This window comes from Lissotriton vulgaris, chromosome 10 (assembly GCF_964263255.1).
Source record: "Lissotriton vulgaris chromosome 10, aLisVul1.2, whole genome shotgun sequence".
Classification (NCBI taxonomy): domain Eukaryota; kingdom Metazoa; phylum Chordata; class Amphibia; order Caudata; family Salamandridae; genus Lissotriton; species Lissotriton vulgaris.
In genome coordinates this window covers 999,083,079-999,107,873 of record NC_141698.1, presented here as the reverse complement: position 1 = coordinate 999,107,873, position 24,795 = coordinate 999,083,079, and the positions used below count along the sequence as shown (strand labels likewise).

Genomic DNA, 24,795 nt, shown 5'->3' with positions numbered 1-24,795 from the left:
CATTAAGAATACCGAGTGCAATACCCTTCTTCATTCATAAATGGTAAATATCAACATCGACCATGAATATTGCACAGTATCCACCTATCCAGTGTGTGTGTTTTAGCCATAGAACTAGGATACTTAACATCTAATCTCAGCTTTACCGCTTCTCCTGAATATTCTGAAAATAAACATTGTATTCTAGAGCTGGGCAGAGCACAGTGACGTTTCCCCTTTGCATTGCCATCAAAATTGATTCCACCTGGCCTATTTGGAAGCATGAAACCAAATACACAGTTTTTAGTTCTCATTTGGCCAAACTGTGTGCTCTTGGGCAATCTCATTTTGATCTGAGTTCTCTTCTCTTATTTATTTTTTAGTAAAGTTAGCAGTAGTTTCAATCAATGAAAAATCTACTGATAAGCATGTGAAAATAGCTGACTGGTTTATTACCTATAATAGCAGAGAAGTGCATTGTCTCCTGGAGTATTCACCAGCATGCAATATTGGGGTAAATCTATAGACTTTTTTTCACCAAGTAAAAAAGTGCCGTTGTTTACGCTTTACTATTTTAACAACCTGATCCTGTGCAAATTATAGTCTCTGTGTGTCTCTGTACCAGTGGCGGCTACTACTGAACAGGGATGGCGGAGATAAAAAAACAATTGCACTTACCTGGGTACTACCGCCGCTCCTCCGTACTTCTTTTTACGACGAATGAGAAAGCACACAGGCTCCCAGACTCCCCTAGCCAATCATGACGCTGCTGTCATCAGCATGACAGCATCGTTGTGATTGGTCTTTGCGCTGTGACAGGGAGTGGGAGCCTTTGATGTCCTCCACCTGGCTGCATTGCACAGCCTGGGTTCGAACGTCCGACACTCGTTGGCATGATACTAGACATAATAACATGGCCAGCTTCCTGGAAAGCTCCTTCCGCAATAAGAACCTATTGGGCTACCGCAATAAAGAACAGGTTCAGAACCTGATTCACATCCCACAGCACTAAATAGCGTGGAGCTGAGGGAAGAGATAGCTGAATTCCTCTAAGGAGGTAGCAGACAAAAGGGTGTTGCCCCAAGGGAGAACTGTCTATGGTGGTATGAGCTGTCAGTATAGCTGAATGGAAGGTTTTCAGGGAACGGTAGGCCAAACCGTCAGATGCCAAGCTCGCTAGGAAATTGTGGATCTGGACAAAGTCTGCAACCATGGGATCCATACTCCTTCGCAGGCACCAACGTGTCTCTCTGTTCCAAGGTTACCTGTACAGTTTAAAGGGACCATTTGCCCAGGCTTTCGACAAGAGGTCCTCTGCTTGTGCTTAATGTTCCGTGACTTAACAAATATCGTTTGTAATCTGCCAGGCCATCAGAGTCAGGGAGCCCTCCAATACCAATCGGTGTGGCCTGCCATCCAGATTGAGAAGAAGCTGAGGAAATAGGGCGAGTGGGATTGGAGAATCCCAGGAAAGTTCCAGAAGAACTGGAAACCAAACTTGAGATCTCCATATTGGTGTAATCATCACCATGTCCTCTCCCTGGCTCCGGATCTGCGCTGATTCCCGGGTGATCATTACCAATGGGGGGAATGCATAGGACTGTTTCAGCTCCCAGTCTTGCATGAAGATATCTGTTGCTGCCGCTTTAGGGTCCAGCCTCTAGCTGAATAACCAGGAAGGCTGGTGATCCAGTCGCGATGCGAACAGGTCCACTGATAATGGATCCCAGCATTCCTGGAGGGCTGCAAACACCTCCAAATGGAGCTTCCACAAGCTCGACTTCCTAGGTGACGAGAGTGCCAATCTGCCACCTCGTTTGCCTAACCTGGCAGGTACTCCGCTATCACGGAGACCAGATGGTCCAGGCAGTATTGCCAGAAATTCATGGCCAGGATGGAGAGGACCCTGGAACGTGTGCTCCCCAGATGATTGATGTATCTAAGTGCTGAGACGTCCATCTTGAGGAGAACACAAGATTGAATCCTAACCTTCGTCCAGCACCTGAATGTGAATCACCCTGCCAAGACCTCTAAGAAATTTATGTACAAGGTCTGCTCTTGGAGGAATCAGGGCCCTCCAATGTAAGTAAAAATTGCCACCGCATCATGTGCCCCAGCCTGACCTGCTGGCGTCAAACTCGATGACGAGGTCTAGTGCACCACCTTGTCGCCTGGGACCCAGTGCAATGACTGAGGGTGGAGAATTTCATCTGGATCCAACATATCAGAGCTGGACTCTATAGCGGGGGCATCATTGGGCGCGGGTGGGACAGGGCCGCCACAGTCTGGATGAACCCTTTTTGACATCTGAGGTAAAGTCGTCATTCTGGTCTGGGGAGTGGGAAGAGAGGAGCTCCAGCAGTTCTGCTGTGTCAGGGGCTGGTGCCCATAAGGTTTTTGGCTATAAAGGCTTGTTTAAGGCAGCCAAAGGTATTGAAGTCCACTCCCTCTGCACAAGGGCATTTTGCCGGGGTTTGTTCCAAATCTGGAGGTGCTGGGGAGCTTGGAGCGGGCATCAGGGCCTCCTGCGGTGTTTGTGGGCTTTTGGCGCATTCTGGCGCAATCAGTTGTGCGAGGCGTTCCTCCATAGGGCCCACGGCTTTATCAACTGCCCTGTAAATGATAGGGTCCAACGCATTGTAAAAGTCGTCACCCCAGGGTAGGGCATACAAAGGGTCTTCATACACGTCCGCTTCAGCCTCAGTGAGGAAAGCGTAAAGTTACTGCAATGGGCACAGTCCTGAAACTATGGCAGAAAGAGGCGCTATAGCGCAATATTACCGGCTTTAGTGCTAGTGTAGGTGACACTGACCTGTATAGCGCATTAAACCCCCCTCTAGGGCTAGTGTAGGCAGTCAGGTGGCTGCAAATGGGGGACTGGGGACCCAGTCAACAGTTTTGTAGTGGCGAAGGCCACACCAGAATAGTAGCCGTGGAGGAGTGCAGAAAAGTGTTCCCACGGCCGTAAGAGTTATGTTATGTTATGTTATGTTATCCGGATTTATAGAGCGCGCAGATGCCCCAGCAAAGGGCATATATGTGTGTATATATATGTATGTATATATACTCTCTCTCACACTCCCACCGGCAAGTAATGAAGGATAAGAAAAACGTGACTTAGCTTGCAGGCGAGCAGCAAAGAAAGAGGCAGATCTAAGATAAAAGAAGGACTATGGATGACCTGGTGGAACCGGATTGGCCCATTGTTGGAACTGTTAATCTGCTATTATTGCGCCATTGACGCACTTGTTCCCAATGACTCATGGGAACTGTAGTTTTGAGCATGATGTTGAAAAAAGTTTTGTTTGGCTGCTGTAATGAAGATGCAAAGAAAGAACATAATAATCCTTGCCTCCGGTCTTGAAATAAAATTGCATGTCATTTCTTTCCTTCATGCATCCAATTGTTTGGTGGCTTCTGAACTCCGTCCTGAGTTGGATATTGGGTGTAAGTCAGGGAAACAGAATTAAGGTCATCCTTCAGTTCGCCATGCAGCGTATGTCACTCAGAGCTACGTGCCAATCACAAGGATTTATTATGGTTTTCCAAAACCCCCTTGTATTTCTACAGGCATTTGCTCATTTTTGTGACGATTTTTGATAAGTACGTAAAATGTCTGTGTTTTATGGCGCCACACACAGCTTATGTATGAAACTACAGACATGTCTTTAGACAAAGTACAATATTAACAATAGTTATGTTTTGAAATGCACAATTGATCATAAACACAGAAGTGGTCAGTGTTTTAAGTGGGATGTAAAAGATGGGGAGATCTCTAAAAGGGATGTGGCCAAAGAAGCAGAGTTCTTTCCTCCAGCTGTGGCCTATGTGATTAAGGGTGTGGCTTAAAATATAGAAACTAAAACCCTGTGTCGCACAGTATGCCACCTGACCAACATTTGAGTGACACTATATGCGTTTGAGGTTATTGCATCCACACTTGTCACCCAACACGTGTACCTACAGTAAGCCAGACCTATTGGCTTTGGCAATGCTTGTTGTATCAGATAAATAAACGACAATGACTTTGCGACAAAGAATTGGAATTGAAAATGCTTTAATTCTGAAAATCGAGACTGTGAATTAAATATTACTAAGGTCTGTGAAAGGGGTAGCGGCCTGCGTAACTGCTCTCTTTCTTTCTTCTGCAGTCTCTCACTCTGTTACACGTTTATGCACCTTTTCGCCCCACTTCTTTCTGAAATTTTCCAACTGCATATTTCCCATTTTGCTTCAATCACCACACACATCTATGCAACTATCACTCTGCGCATTCCCAGAGAGGCCAAGGATTGGCTATGTAACTTGCATCGCAATATCACCCACTCATGTGCACTGCCAGCCACGGGCAGGCGACTCAATGCAAAGTAAGTACTATACAAGAAACCAAACTGGGTCAGTGTGCATGTCCTAAGCAGGTGGACACACGATGGATTCATTAGCCCGGCTCCTTCCAGAGCCAAGCACGAGGCAGTGGCATGCAGTCCTTTCTTCCCCGCAGCCAGGCTGGGCCCGACACATAAGACTTTCCCTGACCCTACTGATCTATAATCAAGGCTTCTTTGAGCTTCACCAGCAGACAAATTGGAAGACCCACCCACACATTCCTTTAGTTTCATGTGTCAAATAAAAGGTCAGTGGGTTAGTCCTGTTGAGACCTTAACATTTTTCAATAGGCCGGAACGCGTTAACTTTTTGTAAGAGGATGAACCTCCCATAAAAGAGACACAAAATAATTCTAGACTTTATGAGGACATGAACATTTTTGGACAAAGATACTGTCTTTTCATGCTCTGTTAAGAAATTAAGGCCTCAGCACATCAGAGCTAGGTGCACTTCAATGTATCGATTTCACATACAGCTGTAGCAAAAAGTTCTAGAATTAATTTCATTATTGTTTAAACATACTGCAAAAGTAGCTGTGATGAATTAGTGGCTATGATACCTTCACTCATTTAGAGGTTAGTAATTTTTCCCCAAGTGAGTGCATTCAGCGGTATATGGGGTCATTTCCTAGGCGTACGTTTACACACACACACAAAGATCATCATGCAAGCCCAAGCATGTTTCATCACAAATGCATGCATCTTAGAATGACACGGCCGTCAGCAGCAGTCGTTTCATCAGGATTATTTTTTGGGGGGTCGGTGTTGTAAAGCATTGGCATAAAACACTGGTATAGCCAATGGGGTGAGGGGGAAGAGACATCTATTTGCTTGTTTCTCCTTGTTCTAGTGCACAATACCCTATGCCCTACTGCCTTGCTGTGAAAAAAATGGGCGTTTGTAAAACTGCTAAATGAAATAAAGAAAACAGGAATCCTTTGATACTGTGGACTTAAGAGTTGCTAAGAATAGTGATGAACAACGGCGGTCTAGTTCTGCTCCGGATCTCCTCACTCCTATCTAACCATCACCACCGATTTAAATTGCATGGATTCTGCTGACCTAAATGAAGCTAGCATGTGGGTAAATTAGGGATCAGTCTGTCACCCCGTTTTGTAATGAATGCTGATACTTTCCAAAAACTCTATGCTGCGTTCTTTCCGTCCTACCACGACCTAGGGCTTTGAAACCTGCCAACAGATAGGTAGGTATTTTACTGTTTGAATTGTTCTGCAGGCTTCATTGTCAGCCTCTTAACACGGTTAAGCTCCTCAGAAGAGCCTCATGAAAGTGACACATCACGATGTCAGGAAATAAATGACCTCAGTGAAAACTGAATGTTTCAAATGTTTCAATGAAGAGAGACTACCCAACATTGATCCGCGTTTTACTATGAAATGAAGACTGAAAAGAAAAATGAAATATGCAAGGAGCACAACTATCAAAAATCTATAGGGCTTGATTGAAGACACCCTAACTGAAGGCATAGACGTATGACAAGTTCTGTGCTGTTTTCTCTGCTGCCACAATCAATGTTTATATCTAGTTTTTCAGATTCATAGGTGTACAGATTGATTTAAAAGTGTATGGTGGCTTAGAGTGCCCAAAAGCCCTTTATACAACTCGAGCTACTGGAATGTTCGGTGTTGCGATGGTTTTTAGGATCTTTGCCTGACAAGGGAGTTCTGAAGGGGGCGTGGGTCAGATGGCGTCCAACCCAGCTTTTTAGAAGAGGGATGCGAGAGATAATTGTTTGTTTAATTAAGGTGTTTTAATTGTATGCCAATCAATGTAAACTCCAGCATGTACCCTGGTTAATGATACGAGCCAATATTTTAGTCGGGGGTGTAGTGCATGCCCCTTCGGCGTAGGGGGGTTATTCAGAGGGCCCCAACCTCATAAGGGTCCCCACTTACTCCAAAACCAATGAATATCCGTGAGAAATGGGATATTCAGGGCCCCCTCATCACAATGGGCATGATTTTGCATTACGCTTCTGAGCTTAGTTTGTTAAACAACATGTCTAATGGACATTACTAAATCAAAAAGTACAATATTAGTTGACAAGTCTAATTAGTTTAGAAGGTAAATACGTCTCAGTTTCAATATGAAAGTAAAGTGCATATGAAATAACGAACCACAGTGTAACGCATATTACCCATCAAATGTGACACCTGCAGCCCTATTCAGACTTTGCTGCAATTGTTTCACTAAAGTTGCTGCGTTATGAGAGTGTTATTAGAAATGTATTTGTTGCTTGTTTTTCTGAATATGTTTAATGCTTTTCTTCTCCTTATGTTGGTAGGCCAGTATGGTGCATTCGTTGATAGAAGCATATGGGCTTTTGAGTGAGATGACGTAAGTTGTAACCATTTATTTCTATGTTAAGTATTGTTTCATCCGTAGTTGTGATCGCTTTAAATATGAGAACTATCAGCAGTTTACCAGACTACTTGCTTATTAATTGTTCACACGCCAGCATTGCTGTAACATTGATATGTTTGCCTTATCACCGGGTGATGATAATAACATATTTACAATATTTTCTTCAAATGCATACAAAATTCCTTATTTAAGTTACGGGTGGCATCAAGAAAGATATACATCCAATGTCCTGTCATTGCGCTTACAATTGCTTAATCTGTTCCTTCTATTATGGGGGAATCTAATAAATTGATGTAAATCTACCCCTGCTGTTTCAGACCTTACATGGGTGCAGGTTTTAGAACTATTTAGAACTTTTTCCGGATTACTCCTTTTAACCTGCCGCAGTCTTAGCTGTGCAGGCATAATCGCACCGGGGGATGGCCCGGTGCCCGCAACGGGCAGTCCGGGCCTGCTGGAAACTTTTTTTTCAGAATTTTGTTTTCATACGCGAAGCTATACACATGTATATTTTCGTATTTGAATAGAAACAAAGCAAAGAGCTATCTATTTTCTTTTCTTATCCAGAAGAGAATAGTTTTCTTTGTGTAGAAAACCAGTTCCCTGCATCTCTTCCATTTTTCCCCCAGCCACATTGGAAATGGATTTACACCTTCCTTTGTCAGGAGTAAATGTTCAACCATTTCCCGAGTTCGAAGGGTTCATAAAATTGCTTCTTTACACATAACTTAATGTGTAAATTAGCAGGCGATCCCAATTTACAGGACTTTCCATCCTGGAACGCCCACTTCCCACACAGCGAAAGGAGGGAATTTACACACAAGGAAATCACTGCATGAGTAATTCATTTTCCAAGGATGAAATTGACTTTGGTGAATAGCAAAAGGTGTGGGGGTGCCCCCAAGCTCTAGGGCCCCCCTCTGACACTGATAGGCCCCTGGAGCTCATAGCAGTTTGTTGTGTGGTGTCGTTCTAGGCACATCAAGCCCAGTTATCTGACCTCCTTCTCTTTTCCCTTTCGTTGGACCAGCAAGACCTTGCTGTGGCGACAGTTAAAGGTGATTTGTCTGCAATATCCGCCTTTTTACGACAAGCCAATCAGCCATCTCTATTTAAATCACCTGTAGTAATGCGTTTCTTAAAAGGGTTGACCCACATATTTTTACCAAAACCTTTTGCAATGCCACAATGGGATCTGAATTTGGTCACAACATTTCTGTTGTGCACCCCATTTGAACTGATGCCCAGTTTCCCTCTGAGACTTGCTAACTCTGAAGACAGTGTTCCTCAGAGCGATCATGTCGGCTCATAACTAATGATGTAAATGCTCTTCCGCCCATCAACAGTACACCACTTACTTCCCAAATGAGCTAGTGCTATGGCTTTTCTTCCAAAAGATGCCACACCCTTCCACATTGAGCTGTCTGTCACCTTACCGGAGGAGGAGGAAAGACACCATTTGCTAGACTCTAAGGGCACTCAGCTCTTCTCCATTGATCGCACCAGGGGCCATCAGGCAGATGATCAACTCCATTCTCTGGAACAAAACAAAAAAAATGGCAGTACAGAAGCGGGTCATCTGGAGAGGATTGTCCATTATATAAAGATCTGTTTCAGACTGGCTAGGAAACAGACTCAAGAAGGCTATAGACTCATTCCCCAAAGCTGTAGCTTCTACCTGTGCATTGGCATGCAGAGCCCTTTTACTGGACAGCTATCAGGTCGCTCATTTACAGAACACTATTGCCTGGATAGCATGGTTGACAGCAGGGGCACTTTGCTCATTCGGTCCCGCTGGATTCCTGTCTGAGCCATTCCACAGATCCATCACCTGAGTAGGTTCTGCTTTGGTATGTATTCACAAGGTGAGGAGTCTGCAGTTAGAAGTATGCATCAAAAGAATGTTACTTACCTTTGGTGACGCTGTTTCTGGGGTATAATCTATCTAACAGCAGATACCTCACAGACCCACCCTCCTAGATACCTCACAGACCCACCCTCCTCCCCATTCTGTGGAATCTCCGGATCCAGTCTGGCACCTTGAGAGGAATCTGCAGTTAGATAGAGTACCTACCAGAAAAAGTGTTATGACCGGTAAAAGAGTCATCTGTTGCATGGAAGAAAAGTACTGAAAGACAACATGAGAAAAAAGGTAATGTTGTTAGGGAATGCATGAAGAAGTAAAACATGTCATTATGCAATCGGACAATTCATTGCTGACCTCGATTACCTTACTAGTTTTGCTGAGTGCCTGACTGTCGTGGGACTGATCTAGTACTGACGATGATAACAGAACACAACTCAGCAGGTTCCTGTGAAGTTGAATGTCTTTGTAATTGTGACTCAAGGGCATCCGGATGGATATTGCCTCTCGCACTGAAACTCTAGAAAGGATGTGCCAGCTGAAGTAGGCACTGCTGCTAATGGCGATTCTGAGGACAGTTACTGACATCGTTCTTGAAGGAGAGCGCCCAAAAGAGATCTGTGACTGATTTGGCTGGGCAGAGGAAATCTTTCAGTACAGATTAGGATGCATGAGATTAGTTTCTCCTGCGCACGTGCCAGGGCTAAGGAGGTAAAATAAAATCCTTTTCAGATTTTGAAAGTCAAAACTAAGGAGTATCACTTGCGTTATTGCTGTTTCTTGCTGCTATAAAGCTGCTTGTTTCTGCTCAGCCTTCATGATCAATGCTTTGCTCTCTTCACAGGATTGTGAAACCCAAGGTGGCATCTATGGAGGAGATGGCAAGCTTTCATTCAGACTCTTATTTACAACACCTACAGAAAGTTAGTGAGGAAGGAGACGACGATGACCCAGAGTCCATTGAATATGGATTAGGTAAGAAAACCTGGCTACAAAGACAGAAATTGTAACGCTTCAGACACTGTTGCTTCTGTAATAGAGCTGCCGCTAGACAGCCTTAGTATTCGAATCAAAACAGTTGTTTTTAATATTATATAATACAATTGTTTTTAATATTGTGTAATATCTTGTACTCCTATCTAGTTGCAGACGGGTGTACACATCTACAGTTGTACCGTGCTTGTTTTTTAGGCACACATGGATTTTGTATTATTAATTTTATAAGTATTCCAGATTTAACTACTGACTGTGCGAGGTGCAGCAGAATATGGCCCAGAAAGTGTGCGATCCGAGGACCTTCCCTTTAAAAAATAAAGCGTAAAACGGCAGAAATGGCACAGGAGAGGCCTGAATAGGATGCAGTAAGAGAAGCAAGACTTGGACTCCTAATTAAATAATCGTATACTTTGGGAAAACATGTTTATCACATTCTAGTTCAAATGTAATAACTGAGTGCGATCCAAAACGTGGCATCAACATTACCTGGTCCAGCCCTATATCGTCTTTGCATTGGCAGACATATACTGTATACATCCCATCTATCATCCCTTTCTCTTCCTGCCTGCCCTTACCAGCAAAAACAAGTGCTAGAATTACTCTCTGTAACGTTTAAGTTACAAGCTAAAATTTAGGGCTGGCATGAGCCAAGACGTTTTTATTTTTCAATTTTTTTATATATGCTATACTCACATCGCCCACTACATCCATGGTTCTGTTGTTTATGTTTAGGGAATTTGTTAAGCGCACGTATACCAAAAGGTCTTTTGGTCCTAAAGGAGGGGGAGAAACTTCCTGTAAGCTACTAGCCATAGGTTAGAGTGAACCGCCATGTGTTCAGTTTTTTCCTGAAGTTGGTATATTCAGGAGTAAGTCTGATGTCCTTTGGCAGGGAATTCCGTAGAGAGGGACCAAGGACAGAGAAACAGGAGCCCCCCGTTCTCGAGCGCTTGAATCTTGGGATCGTCAGCCTAGACATCGAGGCCAATCTGAGACTGCGATTGGGGAGATACCTAGAGATCTTAGCAGAGATTAATTTAGGGCCCTTCTCACAGAGGGCGTTAACGATCATGCAACCTGTCTTAAGCATGGACCTCTCAGTCACCAGAAGCCACTGTGATTGCTTCAGGAGAGGTTTAATGTGACAATGTCTTGGTTGCTGAAGGACCAGCCTGGCTGCTTGGTTTTGTATTAACTGCAGCCTATGGGTCTGATGTGCAGGGAGCCCTAGATAGATGGCATTAGCATAATCTAGCCTGGACATGATCAAGGCAAGCATGACCGCCGTACTTGCCTCCCTGGTAAAGAATTTCCAAATGTTCTTTAAAGTCCTCAGGTAGTAAATGCAAGAGGAGGTAACCAGGTTGATATGTTCGTGCATAGATAGCGTGGCATCAATTGTAATTCCTAAACTTTTAACTGAATTTTTTGGGGTAGGTGGAAGGCCCAGTGCAGCTGGCCAGTGTCCTCCACAATTTCCGTCCACCTACCATAGCATGCAGCGTGGAACAATGGTGCAGCCCACTTCAGCCATTCATTAATTTACTGTGAGTGATTGCATTCCGCTTCTTCAGAAGAAGCACATCTACAAAGTAATTTGCGTCAGTGCCATGGACGACACTGGCAATGTATGGTTTTTGGGGGCCAAAAGATATTTTTGCTTCTAGACATTTTTTTTTTTAGACTGATGAATGCAGGGGATCTTCCTCCGCAGTAAAGTTTTACCAAAAACATGAGAAAACAAGCATTGAAAAATACAAAAACATGTGAAAACAAGCATTGAAGAATACAAAAGGCTGGCATCCAGGTACTTTGCCAATGCTTGTTTAAAAGGTTCTCGGTCTCCACAGAATCACATCAAGTGCTGAATGAATGAGATAAAATACCCAGCAGGGGAGTCTTTATTGCAATTAACCTCAATCCATGCTGAGATGTAGAGAGGGTGGGTGGAAAGGTCAGCTGCCAAACAGCTGCGATCTGCCAACAAAAATAAGCTGGTAGTGCCCAGGTTTAGGAGGACAAGGTGGGAGGAAGAGCCGTTGCTGTGGTCGAAGCTCTGGCACACCCTACCCTTATCGATCTCCTGCCTAGAGTCGCTCCTTGTTTTCCAAAAAACCTTAATGACTTTGCTCTTTGCCCTTTAATATCTTAGAGGAATTCCATTTCCTACTCCCTGACTGTGGAATCTGTCTTAGTGCATTGACGCCTTTGGGCAAAGTTTGCGCTTTATAAGCTGGTCATTCATTCATACATCCCCTTCAAAGATCTCAAAAGTAGAAAGAAGGCCATTCTCACAATCCCCAAATTTTGTGTCCCCTATTCAGAATGGTTAGTGATTATGTTGCTCAGCAGAAGTGCAAAACACTCCTGTTTCTAGTACTCTGTCCTGCGTATCCATTTCCCAATAGTCCCATAGGATCCTATAGGGATCGTCTAGGATGGCCATCCCTCCTGGCAACTTGCTTTAATGTTCTTCCTCTAATTTGGTTGCTGTGTACCATGCCATTGCCCTGCTTCCTTTGATTGGTGGGGCCACATCAGCAATGTTTGCCTTCACTTTTCCATCCACTTGGAAGTGGAGAGCAGCTCTTTTGTGTAACGTCTGTTCTACTCGCTATTGTCCGACATGGAATTCCACCAGTCATATCATTCTGTTACATGGGTTGAAACATTTTCCTCTTTTAGAGGGGCCCCTAGCCAACATACACAAGTGTTCCTCTCATCACAACAGTGTACATACGGGGGAGGGAGCCACTTCTGCTAGACTCTTATTGTTCTCATGAATTTCAATACTCGCAAACAATGTAAGCTAATCGAATCAGGACTGGCTGTAGGGCAGAGCCTTTGCTTCCTCCTCCTAATGAGATAACTTGACATTCTTCTTGATGTCCATGTCTTGACATAGTAGCAAAGTTGAAGGAGCTGCACAGAAACTCAATCAATGAGCTTTAAGACCGGGAGAGCCCTGGAAAGTTCCATATTTTGATAAATATACTGATCGTGAACCTAGAAACAAAATTACAAACCTTGGTCATTCAGTATCTCAACAGCTTCAAGAACCAGAAATGAAATTGTATCATGAAATCAAGACTTTGCAATCTACTATTACCTGTTACTCCCACTCGATCTCCCAGAACCTCATTTTTTTATCCTTAACCCCAGGTCGCGTATAAGATATCTGTCCTCAGAATGCTACCAAGATCCTCTTTTCAGCTTTGTGGTTATATGAACTTTGGCAGATCTCAGTTGGGAGTGGGGAGCTATATTTTGGCAGTCCCTTCTGCATTAGGTACATAACAAATTGTTTCTTATTTTGAATCTGGCATTAAATAGGAAATTCCAGCTGTAGCTCATGAGATCTTCCTAAAAAATGTTAGCGAAGGGCCTCATCAGATATGATTTTGAAGTGCAAAGGTGGGAATGTCCAGAAGCATTCTGCTGGAGTATACATCTACAAGATAGTTTTGTCATTAGAGGGGATCTTCTTCTTTTGAGGGAAAGTTCAAACCTTTATCAAACCATCTCTTTATTATTCCTACTGCTATGAGGTTCAAATCAAAGTTTTTGGTTTATCCATGCAAAGTGTGCTATTTTACAAAACCATTAGACCGACCTTTTGGATGAGTCTGAATAATCTTAACCATCTGCTCCTTCCTCCATGTCTGATTAAAATTTGATCCCTTCATGACCTGTTTTTAGGGACCATTATTCGCTCCACGCAGACTTACATTTGCTTGGTCTATTGGTTCAACCACCTGATTTCTGTCAGTTAGCTCATGATGTCACTTGACGCCTCTTCAGTGTTCTGAACTCTTTGTCGATGTTCTTGGGTGAAGTTTCTTAACTGGGCTATATTTTGGTTTTGAAACTAGTTTTAATTTTTGCTTTTGTCACTTAAGTACATAATCAGATGCTGTCTTCAAATTCCCCCTGGTGCAAGATTTTCTTGTTCAACATTTTATTCCTGGGCCCTGTCGTCACTGTGAGAGTTGAAGTAGGTTGTTGTAGGCACGAGGACTAACACTCTTTATCTAGGCACACTGCAACACATTAATATCTCTGACATAAGAGTAAATGCAGATCCAAAATGGGCATGTACCTCTGTCCTCACATATCACCTTCTAGAACTGTAGGTTTCTAGCGACACCATCTAAAAACTAGGCACACAGTGCTTTTTGAAACAGCTTTTTGTGAATGTTGTAGTTTCTGGTTTTGTTTCACCTTTTCTGCACTTCTTGCAGTGTTTGGAGCAGTGCTACCGAAGCAAAGGCATGATAGTGGAGTATTAGAGCCACATTAGAAAGCCCCAGCACAAAAGGAATACTTTTGAAAAAGGGGGACATTTACTGCTGTAAATTTCACATACCAAATGTGAAGATTCTGGTTTATTTATATTGGCCTTTTTGGAGCTTTACTAAACTTCAGGATGTTTTTTTTCAAACAATTGAATGTACATTTTCTTAAAGGCAAATAGTCTGCATACATAGAGATGTTTCAATGTAACAGGAATTACTTTAGAAGGAAATACTTCTCATATCAGATTACATTCCTAGAGCGTCCTGAACCCAATAATCGACATACCCCCACATTTACAAGATACAACGTGACGGCATAAGAGGGTGTCATTGTATAAGGCAGGCCTATTCGCTTTGTTAGGGTGTCACCACATACTATGATATCCCCATTAAAACCAATGAGGACATTAATCATATTCAAGGGCAACCATTGCAGTGTTCACCAGCAGTACTGTCAAAAATCATGTTTTAAATTAACGTGTGTCAGTGTCTTTATTCACTATCGACCAGATCTCCTCATCGCTTCTTCAAACCCCCCCAGCCCACTCCTCAAACCCAGACCAAGCAGCCACCAACCTCACCCAATGGTTATCCAACAGCGCCGACATCCTAGCACCACTGAAAAAACGACAAATCAAACTAGGCAGCAAGAAGGCCTCCTGGTTCAACGATGATCTTAAGAAATCCAAGAAACTCTGTCGCTCCCTTGAGAAGGCCTGGAAAAAAGACCCAACCACCAGCACCAAGGACGCCTTCAAAAACGCCACCCGCTTACACCACCAACTGATCCGGAATGCCAAGAAAGCCGCTTTCAAGGACCGACTAGAGAACAACGCCCACAACAGCAAGGAATTATTCAACATCGTCAAGGAATTTACCAACCCCTCGGCCAACTCCAACGACCTCACCCCCTCTCAAGCCCTCTGCGACTCCCTAGCCTCATTCTTCCACAACAAAATTGCAGACATCCACAACAGCTTCGACAACCGACCCGAAGACCAACCCACCCAACCCCCTGCAGGACCCCCACACCCCCTGAACATCCTCAATGACTGGAAGCCAATCTCCACTGAGGACACCATCCGTCTGATGAACTCTATCCACTCAGGATCCCCCACAGACCCATGCCCTCACCACATCTTTAACAAAGCAGACTCCATTATAGCACCGCACCTCCGAGACGTCATCAACTGCTCCCTCAACTCCGCAACCTTCCCGGAAAGCTGGAAACATGCCGAACTCAGCGCCCTCCTGAAGAAACCCACAGCTGACCCCACCGAACTCAAAAACTACCGCCCTATCTCACTCCTTCCATTCCCGGTCAAAGTCATCGAGAAAGCGGTCAACAACCAGCTCGCTGCATTCCTTGAAACCAACAAATCCCTCGACTCCTCACAATCCGGCTTCCGAGCCAAGCACAGCACTGAAACCGCCCTCATCGCAGCAACAGACGACATTCGAACTCTACTGGACAATGGAGACACAGTCGCCCTCATCCTCCTCGACCTCTCCGCAGCCTTCGACACGGTCTGTCATAGCACCCTATTACAGCGCCTCAGCAACATCGGAATCCAAGGAAAAGCTCTGGAATGGATCACCTCGTTCCTCACCGGAAGAACCCAGAGAGTCCGCCTTCCACCATTCAAGTCTGAGGCCACTGAAGTCATCTGCGGTGTACCACAAGGATCCTCACTCAGCCCCACCCTCTTCAACGTATACATGAGCCCCCTCGCGGCCATCGCACGCCAACACAACCTCAACATCATCTCCTACGCCGACGACACTCAACTGATCCTATCACTCACCAGAGACCCTAACACTGCCAAAACCAACCTGCATGAAGGAATGAAAGAAGTAGCCGAATGGATGAAGCACAGCCGTCTGAAACTGAACTCAGACAAAACAGAAGTCCTCATCCTAAGCACCTCCCCCTCCGCCTGGGATGACTCTTGGTGGCCAGAGGCCCTTGGAAAAGCACCCATCCCGACGGACCACGCACGGAACCTGGGCGTCATCCTGGATTCCTCACTCTCGATGAACAGACAAGTCAACGCCGTTTCTTCATCTTGCTTCAACATTCTTCGCATGCTCAAAAAAACATTTCGCTGGATCCCCACCGAAACTAGAAAAACAGTCACCCACACTCTGGTCACGAGCCGACTGGACTACGGAAACACCCTCTACGCCGGTACCACCGCAAAACTCCAGAAAAAACTCCAACGCATCCAGAACGCTTCAACCAGGCTCATATTAGACATGATGTGTAAAGAACACATCTCTGGTCACCTGAAAAACCTCCACTGGCTCCCCGTCAATAAGAGGATTACTTTCCGGCTCCTAACCCACGCACACAAAGCACTCTACGAAATCAGACCCGAATGCCTCAACACACGACTGTCCTTCTACACCCCTTCCCGCCAGCTACAATCCTCCAACCAAGCCCTTGCCACTGTACCTCGCATCAACAAAACCACCATGGGAGGTAGATCCTTCTCCTACCTGGCAGCTAAAACCTGGAACTCACTTCCCACTCACCTTCGCCTTACTCAGAACCACCTAGCATTCAGAAAGCAACTTAAAACGTGGATATTTGACAAGTAATTCCCCACCCTTCTTCAAGCGCCTTGAGACCCTCTGGGTATGTAGCGCGCTATATAAATATACTGACTTGACTTGACTTGACTAGGTCTGCAAGTGCTTAAAGTTAATGCAAACTTCTGCCTGAGTCAGGGTTTGAATACCTCGGGAGACTTAGGGCAGGTTTTTGAAAAAAAAGATTTATGGGAACTGATGCTCTTCTTGGAGCCCCCACACATTCATGGCAGGATGTTGGTAATGCCCCTACTCCTCTTGGGGAACTATAGAAAAATTAGGCCTATTGTAATTCCCCACGCAGGGGATTATGGAGCGCTCCCTCACATTGCATATCTAATTAGTGGGTTCACCCATTGCTTCCTTCTTTGTGGTCTCACACCGTTCATTTATTTTCCGTCTTTAGGTCGAAGCCTACCCGTGCAGCTTTCTGGTTTGATAAGGACTTCTTGGGGACATTCTGAAAGCTTCCCTGGGAATGTATTCCGCCCATAGCATATCATTGTCTTTGCGATTTGTAACTCACATTTGCTGACTTTCTATTTGCTGATTTTATTTGTTTTAGGTTGTCCAGCATATATTTGTCCATCCATTTGAGCATAGCCTGTTTACTGTATTCTTCCTTGAGTGCATGCTTTCTTTAAACAGGCCTTTACATTTTGCTCTTGTCACATTTGCTGTGCATTCAGAGACAGAGGTCAAATGTCAGGCTCTGTCTACCGAACTAGCTTGGTGTTTACTTTTCTTTCTCTGACTTCATAGTGAGAAGATGTATTTGACAATCTTGCTGGGTACTGAAAAATAAAAAAAAAATTTCTAGCACACAACATTTTAATGTTCCTCTTCTCCACTCTAAACCACTCTACTCCGCTCTACATCACTCTAGACCGCTCTACTCTAAGCCACTTTACTAAAAGACACTCTACTCCACTCTAAGCCGCTGCAATTTCAACTACTCTACTACACCCTAAGACACTCAACTCTCAGCCTCTACATGTCACGCCACTCTTTGCCACATTACTCCACTCCACGCCACTCTTCTCTATGCCAATAACGTTTAGCCATGCTGAACAGTAGCCACGCTAGTATACACCATGGCTGAAAAAACACTAGGAGTGCTTGCTATTTTTAGGTCTCGTGGCGTTGAACCGCGCGAAAGCGCGGTCTCGCCAGAGACCTATTGTGAGCGACTCTGCTTTCCAGGAGAGGGGACAGGAGCTGGCCGCGCGCTCGGAATTGTGCGGGCCACGCGAACGCTCTCGCTGTGGCCAGCTCCTGTCTCCTCTCCTGGAAAGTTGTACCACACAGCCACACCTCCCCCTGCACGCATACGGACACACACAGGAGTGCACATACAGAGACTCCCCCCCCCCCCCCCCCCCACGCCCTCTCTCCTCTCTCCTCTCTCCTCTCTCCTCTCTCCTCTCTCCCCCCCTCCCTCCTCCCTCCTCCCTCCCCCCCTCCTCCCTCTCCTCTCTCCTCTCTCTCCTCTCTCCTCTCTCCTCTCTCCTCTCTCCTCTCTCCTCTCTCCTCTCTCCTCTCTCCTCTCTCCTCTCTCCTCTCTCCTCTCTCCTCTCTCCTCTCTCCTCTCTCCTCTCTCCTCTCTCCTCTCTCCTCTCTCCTCTCTCCTCCCTCCTCCCTCCCCGCAGCCGTTGCCCCCCAACTAAGTCCTACTCCCCCTGCACGCATACGGACACACACAGGAGTGCACATACAGAGACCCCCCCACGCCTTCTCTCTCTCTCCCTCCCTCCTCCCTCCTCCCTCCTCCTCTCCTCCCCTCCTCCCTCCTCCCTCCTCCCTCCTCCCTCCTCCCTCCTCTCTCCTCTCTCCTCTCTCCTCTCTCCTCTCTCCCCCCCGCAGCCGTCGCCCCCCAACTAAGTCCCACTTACCGCCAATCCCGTGTTCTGTAGCCTCCGCGGGGCTCTCCCTCGGGCATGGGAGCCCCGCGTCACCGTGAATTATGTCCGCCCTCCAGCGCGCGGAACATCCGAGGCCGGGGCCAATGGACTCCAAGAACGAGGCTGACGTCACAGCAGCCCTCCCTCGCCCCCTCCTCCGACACCGGACGACGCAGACTGCGGCTGCACGCTGAGGGGAGCCGCCATTAGAGCAGCTCTATTGATTTCTGATTCACACTGCAGCCGGGCATTTACAGCTGGTGGAAATAATGTGTAAAAAAAAATCCTTGTTTTGTAGGCGGGGGTAAATCAATGTGCCCAGAATCACAGGATGTTGGACCGACGCCGAGACTCGAGCTCGCTTCCCCAGTTCCAAAATCGGTAGCTCTGGTTGGTATGCCACGTCCTCTCTCCCTTGTCCTTCTGTCCCTCTTCTTGAGGGACCCTCTCTCCCTCAGCCGGATTCTCCCCTCTCAAGGCATCCCACTCTGTGCGAGATGTCTCCCTCTCTCCTTCTCGCGTCCCCTGCCTGCCCTGGTACAACACTCCTCCCTCCCTGTCTCATACCTGTAAGGGTAACGCAGAGAGTGCCCGGGAGGATGGAGGGAGGACGGAAGCCCGGCGCTCCTCCTCCGCCTCTGACTTCCTCCTACCCTGCCTGTAGGTTGGAGAGGGGCCCCGCGGGGAGGGCGCAGCAGGACTAGTGTACAGCACCCACCGGCGCCTCTAGCCGCCTTAGACCCACGGGTGAGGCCGTGACTGGGAGCCCGCAGCATGGGCAGTTGTCCAGGGGCCGCCGCCGTCCCAGTGATGGTGAGTACTGGTCTGTACTTGCCTCGTTCTTTTATTTCCACACACTGACGTCTACTCTGTTGAGAGACTTGCGCTGGTTCGTGTTGTTTACCACGGTGGATAGACCATAGTCAACGGGAGGTTGAGAGGTAAACGACTCGGGTGTGCTGATTCGGGTACCCTGGGTCGGTGACTTAAGTACTCCTAAGTGGTTTTGTGTTAGTGGTTAGTACTGGTGATGGGCTACTGGGTGACCGTGTACTAGGCGAGTGCTACACCTTATACGTGGCGTGTTCGCCAACAAATCTTGTCACGCTGGTGTTTGTGATTCCATACTTTCAGTAGTAAAGGTGAAACTACACGTCCCAGAATGCACCTATTTTGACTACAAAGCGGACTCTAGCCTCCCATTTCCTTGTCGAAGGTATGAATCTTAATATAGGATGAATCCATGGCTCAGCGGGAGAATCGGTCCAAGGCATTTCCAGTAGGTGACTGTGTGCGGTGAGTAACTACCACTGCTCGGGTGCCACCCGTTTCTGGCACATGAAGGTGACTTTCAACCCGTACTGGATTTCACTCGCAGGTTTTTATTTATTTATTTATAGCACTTAAAGTGAAAGTAAAAGTGTAAAATAGTTCTCCAGGCTTAAACAAAACGCCGACTGAAAGCCAGGCGCATGCCACGGGACATTTAAGATCTGCTATCAGGTGAGTTTTGTGCAGAGTAACAACCCCTTTGTTAGTTTGCTGTGCAAACACTGAACAGTCCAGGGGGGCAGTGCGTGCAGGTATCTGTGCTTGACAGTATCTTATAACGACCTTACAATACTTGTGTCTATAACGCTGTTGACGCTGTAGTTCTCTAGACTGTCTCACCACATGCCAAGCTGACATCTTAAAACTTCCCGCAGAAGGATTTAACATCAACATATAAAAGTACAGGTGCTCACCATACTACAGTACCTGTGCACACCTTTAAGTTAACCAAGTGCTTCTTCCTAGCACCTGCCCTTTGAATGCCCTGCAATGTCTGATGTGTTGACGTCATCCGTTCTCTGGGTGTCATTTACAGGTGCTACGTAATATTATTCGTGGTTCTCCTGATGCCTGTAACTGCAGGACCAACCTGTGCTGTTATCTGACAAACATTGAGGGGTTAAAGGGTGGCCCCAGAAAGAGGGTGGAGAGGGTTCGACTAGCCTGTTGGGCAATCCACCTGGCAGTGCCCGAGGGGCTGCACTCGCACGTCATTGTGGGCTGGTGGGGCTGTTCTGACAAGCCAGTGAGGGGGCAGGTGCTCTGGCTGTTACTGGACCGGTTTTGTGGCCAGCTGGGCCTGTTTGCACTGTTAATTTCCTAGAGATTACCACAAACATTGCCAGCAGCAAGCTTAAACCCACCCTGCCTTCCATATATTGAAAAACATCTGTACAAGTTCGAAACTGTACTGATTTGCAAAAACGGATGGGCATTTTTTTAATAGATATCTTTCATTTACCAATATACACTTTTACTTTTGGTGCCCGGGCCCATTTTCTGTCCCAGTCCGACCCTAGGGTGGAGTTTCAGGGTGGGAGGGGGCGTCACATGAGAAGTTGGATTTGAAAATATATTTTTTAGATTCAGTGTGTATATTGCAAAAACGGCAACAAAGACACACAGACAGTAATTCTGTTCCGGCTTACACAATTGAGCTCAAAGAGACTGCACTTAAACGGAATCACTGGGTTGAAGGCGATCTCTGTGGACTGCGCAAACTCTGGGCTGTAGTAGCGGCAAGACAGCCCTGGTGGTTCCTGCACCTACTGGAAAGAGGTGTGAGCGGTCTAATCACACGATTGACTCATAAAGTTGAACAGAGGCAAAAGTGTCGGCTGCACATTATTAATAGGGCTCCCCCGGTTTTATGGTATTTTGTTTTGGGGCATTTCCGTCTGTATTCATCCATATTTATTTTTTGCTAATTTTATCTGTATTTATCTATATTTATTTTGAGTTTCATGGAAAAATTAAGCTAAAATTTGTATATTTCCATTGTAGTGTAGTTCCTAGTTTCCCACTAGGCCCTGCGCATTGGAATAACATAAACAGTAGTATCGACGTAGAAGTGCGGATCTTCCAGGCCTCTACTGACTATGCTAAACTTAATTGGGTTTGTTACCAACTAGCTCAGAGGTCACTGGAAACTTTCTTCTCTGCATAGGAAGTGATCAGCTTCCCTGGCACAGACAAGAAGGGATTCAGTTTTCCAACAACCGTGCAACATGACAACTTTGCTCCTCAGATCAAGAGTCAATCTCTAGGGTCGTGTGAAACAATAGACAGGTATTTCACTCAGTCAGATTAGTGCAGATTACTTTCACAATATGTAGAGAATAGAGAGACGGGCGTTTGTCAATAAAGGGTTAACATTTATTGAACAGTCTTTCTTCTCGTACAAGAGAAATGTATTGCCACAATTGCAAGACTTGTTATTATAAAAAGTACGTACAGTAAGATAAGTATTGCGAGATAATACTGTAAAAGCATCGACATGGTTTCTTAGCCATACAATGGTTTAAAAGTAATAAAACATATACACAGTCATATATACATTAGGCTAAAATACTCAACTGGTGCTTCTAACTAAGCCTACCCCGGTGTGCCTGACCTAAGCCTAACACGTGGAAGGGGAGTAAGTAAGTAGCTTTAAGTTAAGTTGGTTTTGCCAAGGTTTGCTTCAAGAATTCTCACTAAGGGTTTAGTCAACACCATACCTCTGAATAGAATGATGGAGGTCTGGTATCTCCTTCAGGGGGTACTCGATATCCCAGTCACCCGCGAGGGCAGACTAGAAAAGCTGGAGCTGGATTTCTCAGCAGGAGAAAGACAGCGTCTCTCTTCAGCGCGTCGAGGTGGAGGAGGGGGGACAGCGTCCGCGGGCAGTTGGCATCTGCTTGGCTTCTTTGCAGAGGGACGGCTGTTCAGCTCCTAAGCTCACCACACCATCGTTCGCGCTTTAGCAGCGATAATGGTATCAGTAGCTTCGCCACCAACGGGACAGCAGCAGCATCAGCGTACTGCATACAGCAAACAACAGCAATGGGACACCAGCAATTGCTTAAGGCAACGTTGGTAGTATTTATGCCTGAAAGGTGCCTTGTTTGACGCAAGTTTGCTGGACATAAGACGTCAATTAAAGATGTCACTAGGAAGTGATAGCTATCAGTTGCTCATTAGAGTTCCATTACTAATCAAAACACAGCAAGCGGGGATTTCCAGGTTTGCTGAGTTTTTATCTTGTTGAAGAACTCGGAGTGTTAATCTAGGAATATCAGATAGTGACTTCTGCTCTGTCATTGCACTAATTGGTTGCAAAGGAAGTGGCAGAGAACTATTCTGGAATGTGGCTCTGTTCGTGTGAGGCCAGAGATGACTTTCTGAATATCGCACTTGAACGGTTATGCCAATATAGGGAATAAATGGATTTATAGCCGAATAGGGGCATAAGGTCACAGTATCGATCAGGAACCTAGATAAACACGCAACACCCGCTCCACGGGTTCATGTCCATCACATTACTAAAACTAGAGCAATAAGATGCATGTGTAACATTGCCCACCCCAAAATACATATATGCATTTGAAATAGGCGTATATTGTAATACGTGAAAATTATAGGTACTGTACGTTTTTGAAGCATAGAAATCATTCAAAAATTATTGCATATGAAATCAATGAACGATTATGCAAAAAGAATTACACACAAAATATCTCTGAAACAGAAGAAGGGCGAGATAAATCATCACATATAAATGCATTGCAATAAATGTGCTAGAGGCTGATGTAAGTTATTATGTCTCTAGATGTGTCTAGAAATAGAAGTTTGAAGCTTCTGTTCTCTAAGAATAGTTTTTACCTTAAGCAAAGAATTGTTCATGCCAAAAAAAGGTCAATATTAAAAAATGCTCAATTCAAAAGAATTATTGCTTGAACGGGGAAATAGAGTTCCAACGCTTTTAGCAGTTTTTGTTGATCAAAACTGAAGGCCGAATTCAGAGTTCATGGGAACGCTGTGTGTCGGAAAGCTTCTCAAAAGTTATTGTTTCTGTTCGGGTGAGAACATCATATCAGACAGGCTCTCAAAGAATTGGTCTACACATTCAGGTGACAGTTCAACCAAATTCGATAGTGCTGTAACTTGGCAGGTGTGAGAATGATTGCTGTCATCATAGTCGGGAGCAGCAATGCTCACAGAAGGTCGTACCTGGGTGATGTTGCTTTTGTCACTTGCTCCACTGTTACCACCTAGTCGTAGCACAGGAGTCTCAACGAATGCCGTCATCAGGATTGGTAGCCGCTGAGGACAACACAATGCGTGAGCCGTTATCGGACTGAGCAAAGTATCGACGTCCATTGGTACTGCTGATGGAAGTGAAAGACAGATGTCCAACACGCACTCATCTCCGCATAGCATGCATCGAAGTACCGGTAAGATACAGTTCTGCCATATAGTTCTGAATGAAAGGAACCAGGTCATGTTTAGATCTCTCAGCCTGGCCAATCCAAGGACGTTAGTTATCCTGTCCCGGTAGCGCATTGCTAGGATTGTCTCTTCCATTCCCATGGGAGCTATGTCTGAGCTTTGGCTTGCCATAACGAAGCAGGACGGTCAAAAATAAAATTCCTGCTACAAGTCCCAAAAATAGGGGTATGCCGCCAAAAACAGAGTGGACAAAATTAGGAATGATTCCCAGAATTGCTTGAAAAGGTGTTAGCAGTCCCGTAAAAATGGTCTTAAATATGCCTGGGATGCCTTTAGCACTAGACATGTTAAGGAGTTGGCTAAGCATTTCTACGAAATGCACGGGGCAATTTGTTGATAAAAGTTCATGAACTTCAGTAGCTGTCCTTGCAACTAGAAGATCATACGTCTCTTTTGATGACGTTATAGGCACTGTTGTCTGTAAAAGCACAGACTTCATTTTGCTTAAAGTATCAATTCGTATAGAATAGAGATTCAGACGAGGCCATATGGGAGTCACTGTGTCTGCAGGCCCACTCGGAAACAATGCCTGCATACAGCATTTGACCATGGATGTTACTCTTACTAGATAACTTTTCCCTGGAACAAGGCCACAACATCTGTGATCCGTTCTAAGAATGTAACTCCTGTTTGCAAGTTGCATAAAGAAGGGCTCTATCTGAGTTGCAGGTGTGACTAGCTGGTGGCATGAAAGGTTGTTAGAATTTCCATCACATGCTCCGTGTAAATTAATACCCTGGCACAAAAGTGTACCGCTCAGTGAATGTTTACAGTTGTCACCACTAAGAAATACATTTTTGTCGCTGTCACTATAGCAAGAATGTGTGTATGGTAATTTCCATTCTGATTTTACATAACCTTTACCCAATCGTTCATACTGGCCAGTAGGTATGTACTCAAGGCACTTTTTAAATCGGAAAGTTGTTATCGGAATGGTGATAATTCCGTGTATTATCCATTCAATGACAGGACTTTCTGACATTGTCAATGGTAATCTCTCAAGTTTTTCGATGCTCAGGATTGTATAGTCTGCTCCTTTCTGTGCCAAACGGATCTGTTTATCAGTAAGGTTAAAAATG

The 24,795-nt window shown here is 45.3% G+C and overlaps 1 protein-coding gene across 2 annotated transcripts in view; it reads left to right on the top strand.

The window, feature by feature from the left end:
* Positions 1 to 24,795, top strand: part of HDAC8 (histone deacetylase 8) — a 673,568-nt gene that overhangs the window by 23,276 nt on the left and 625,497 nt on the right. For both annotated transcript variants that reach the window (XR_015300718.1, XM_086942007.1), the window contains exons 2-3: positions 6,670 to 6,722; positions 9,458 to 9,588. Coding sequence is in view for 1 of the 2 variants with exons in the window: in XM_086942007.1 (XP_086798133.1) it covers positions 6,670 to 6,722; positions 9,458 to 9,588 (184 nt within the window). In the remaining variant the exon portion in view is untranslated. The remainder of the gene's footprint in view (positions 1 to 6,669; positions 6,723 to 9,457; positions 9,589 to 24,795) is intronic.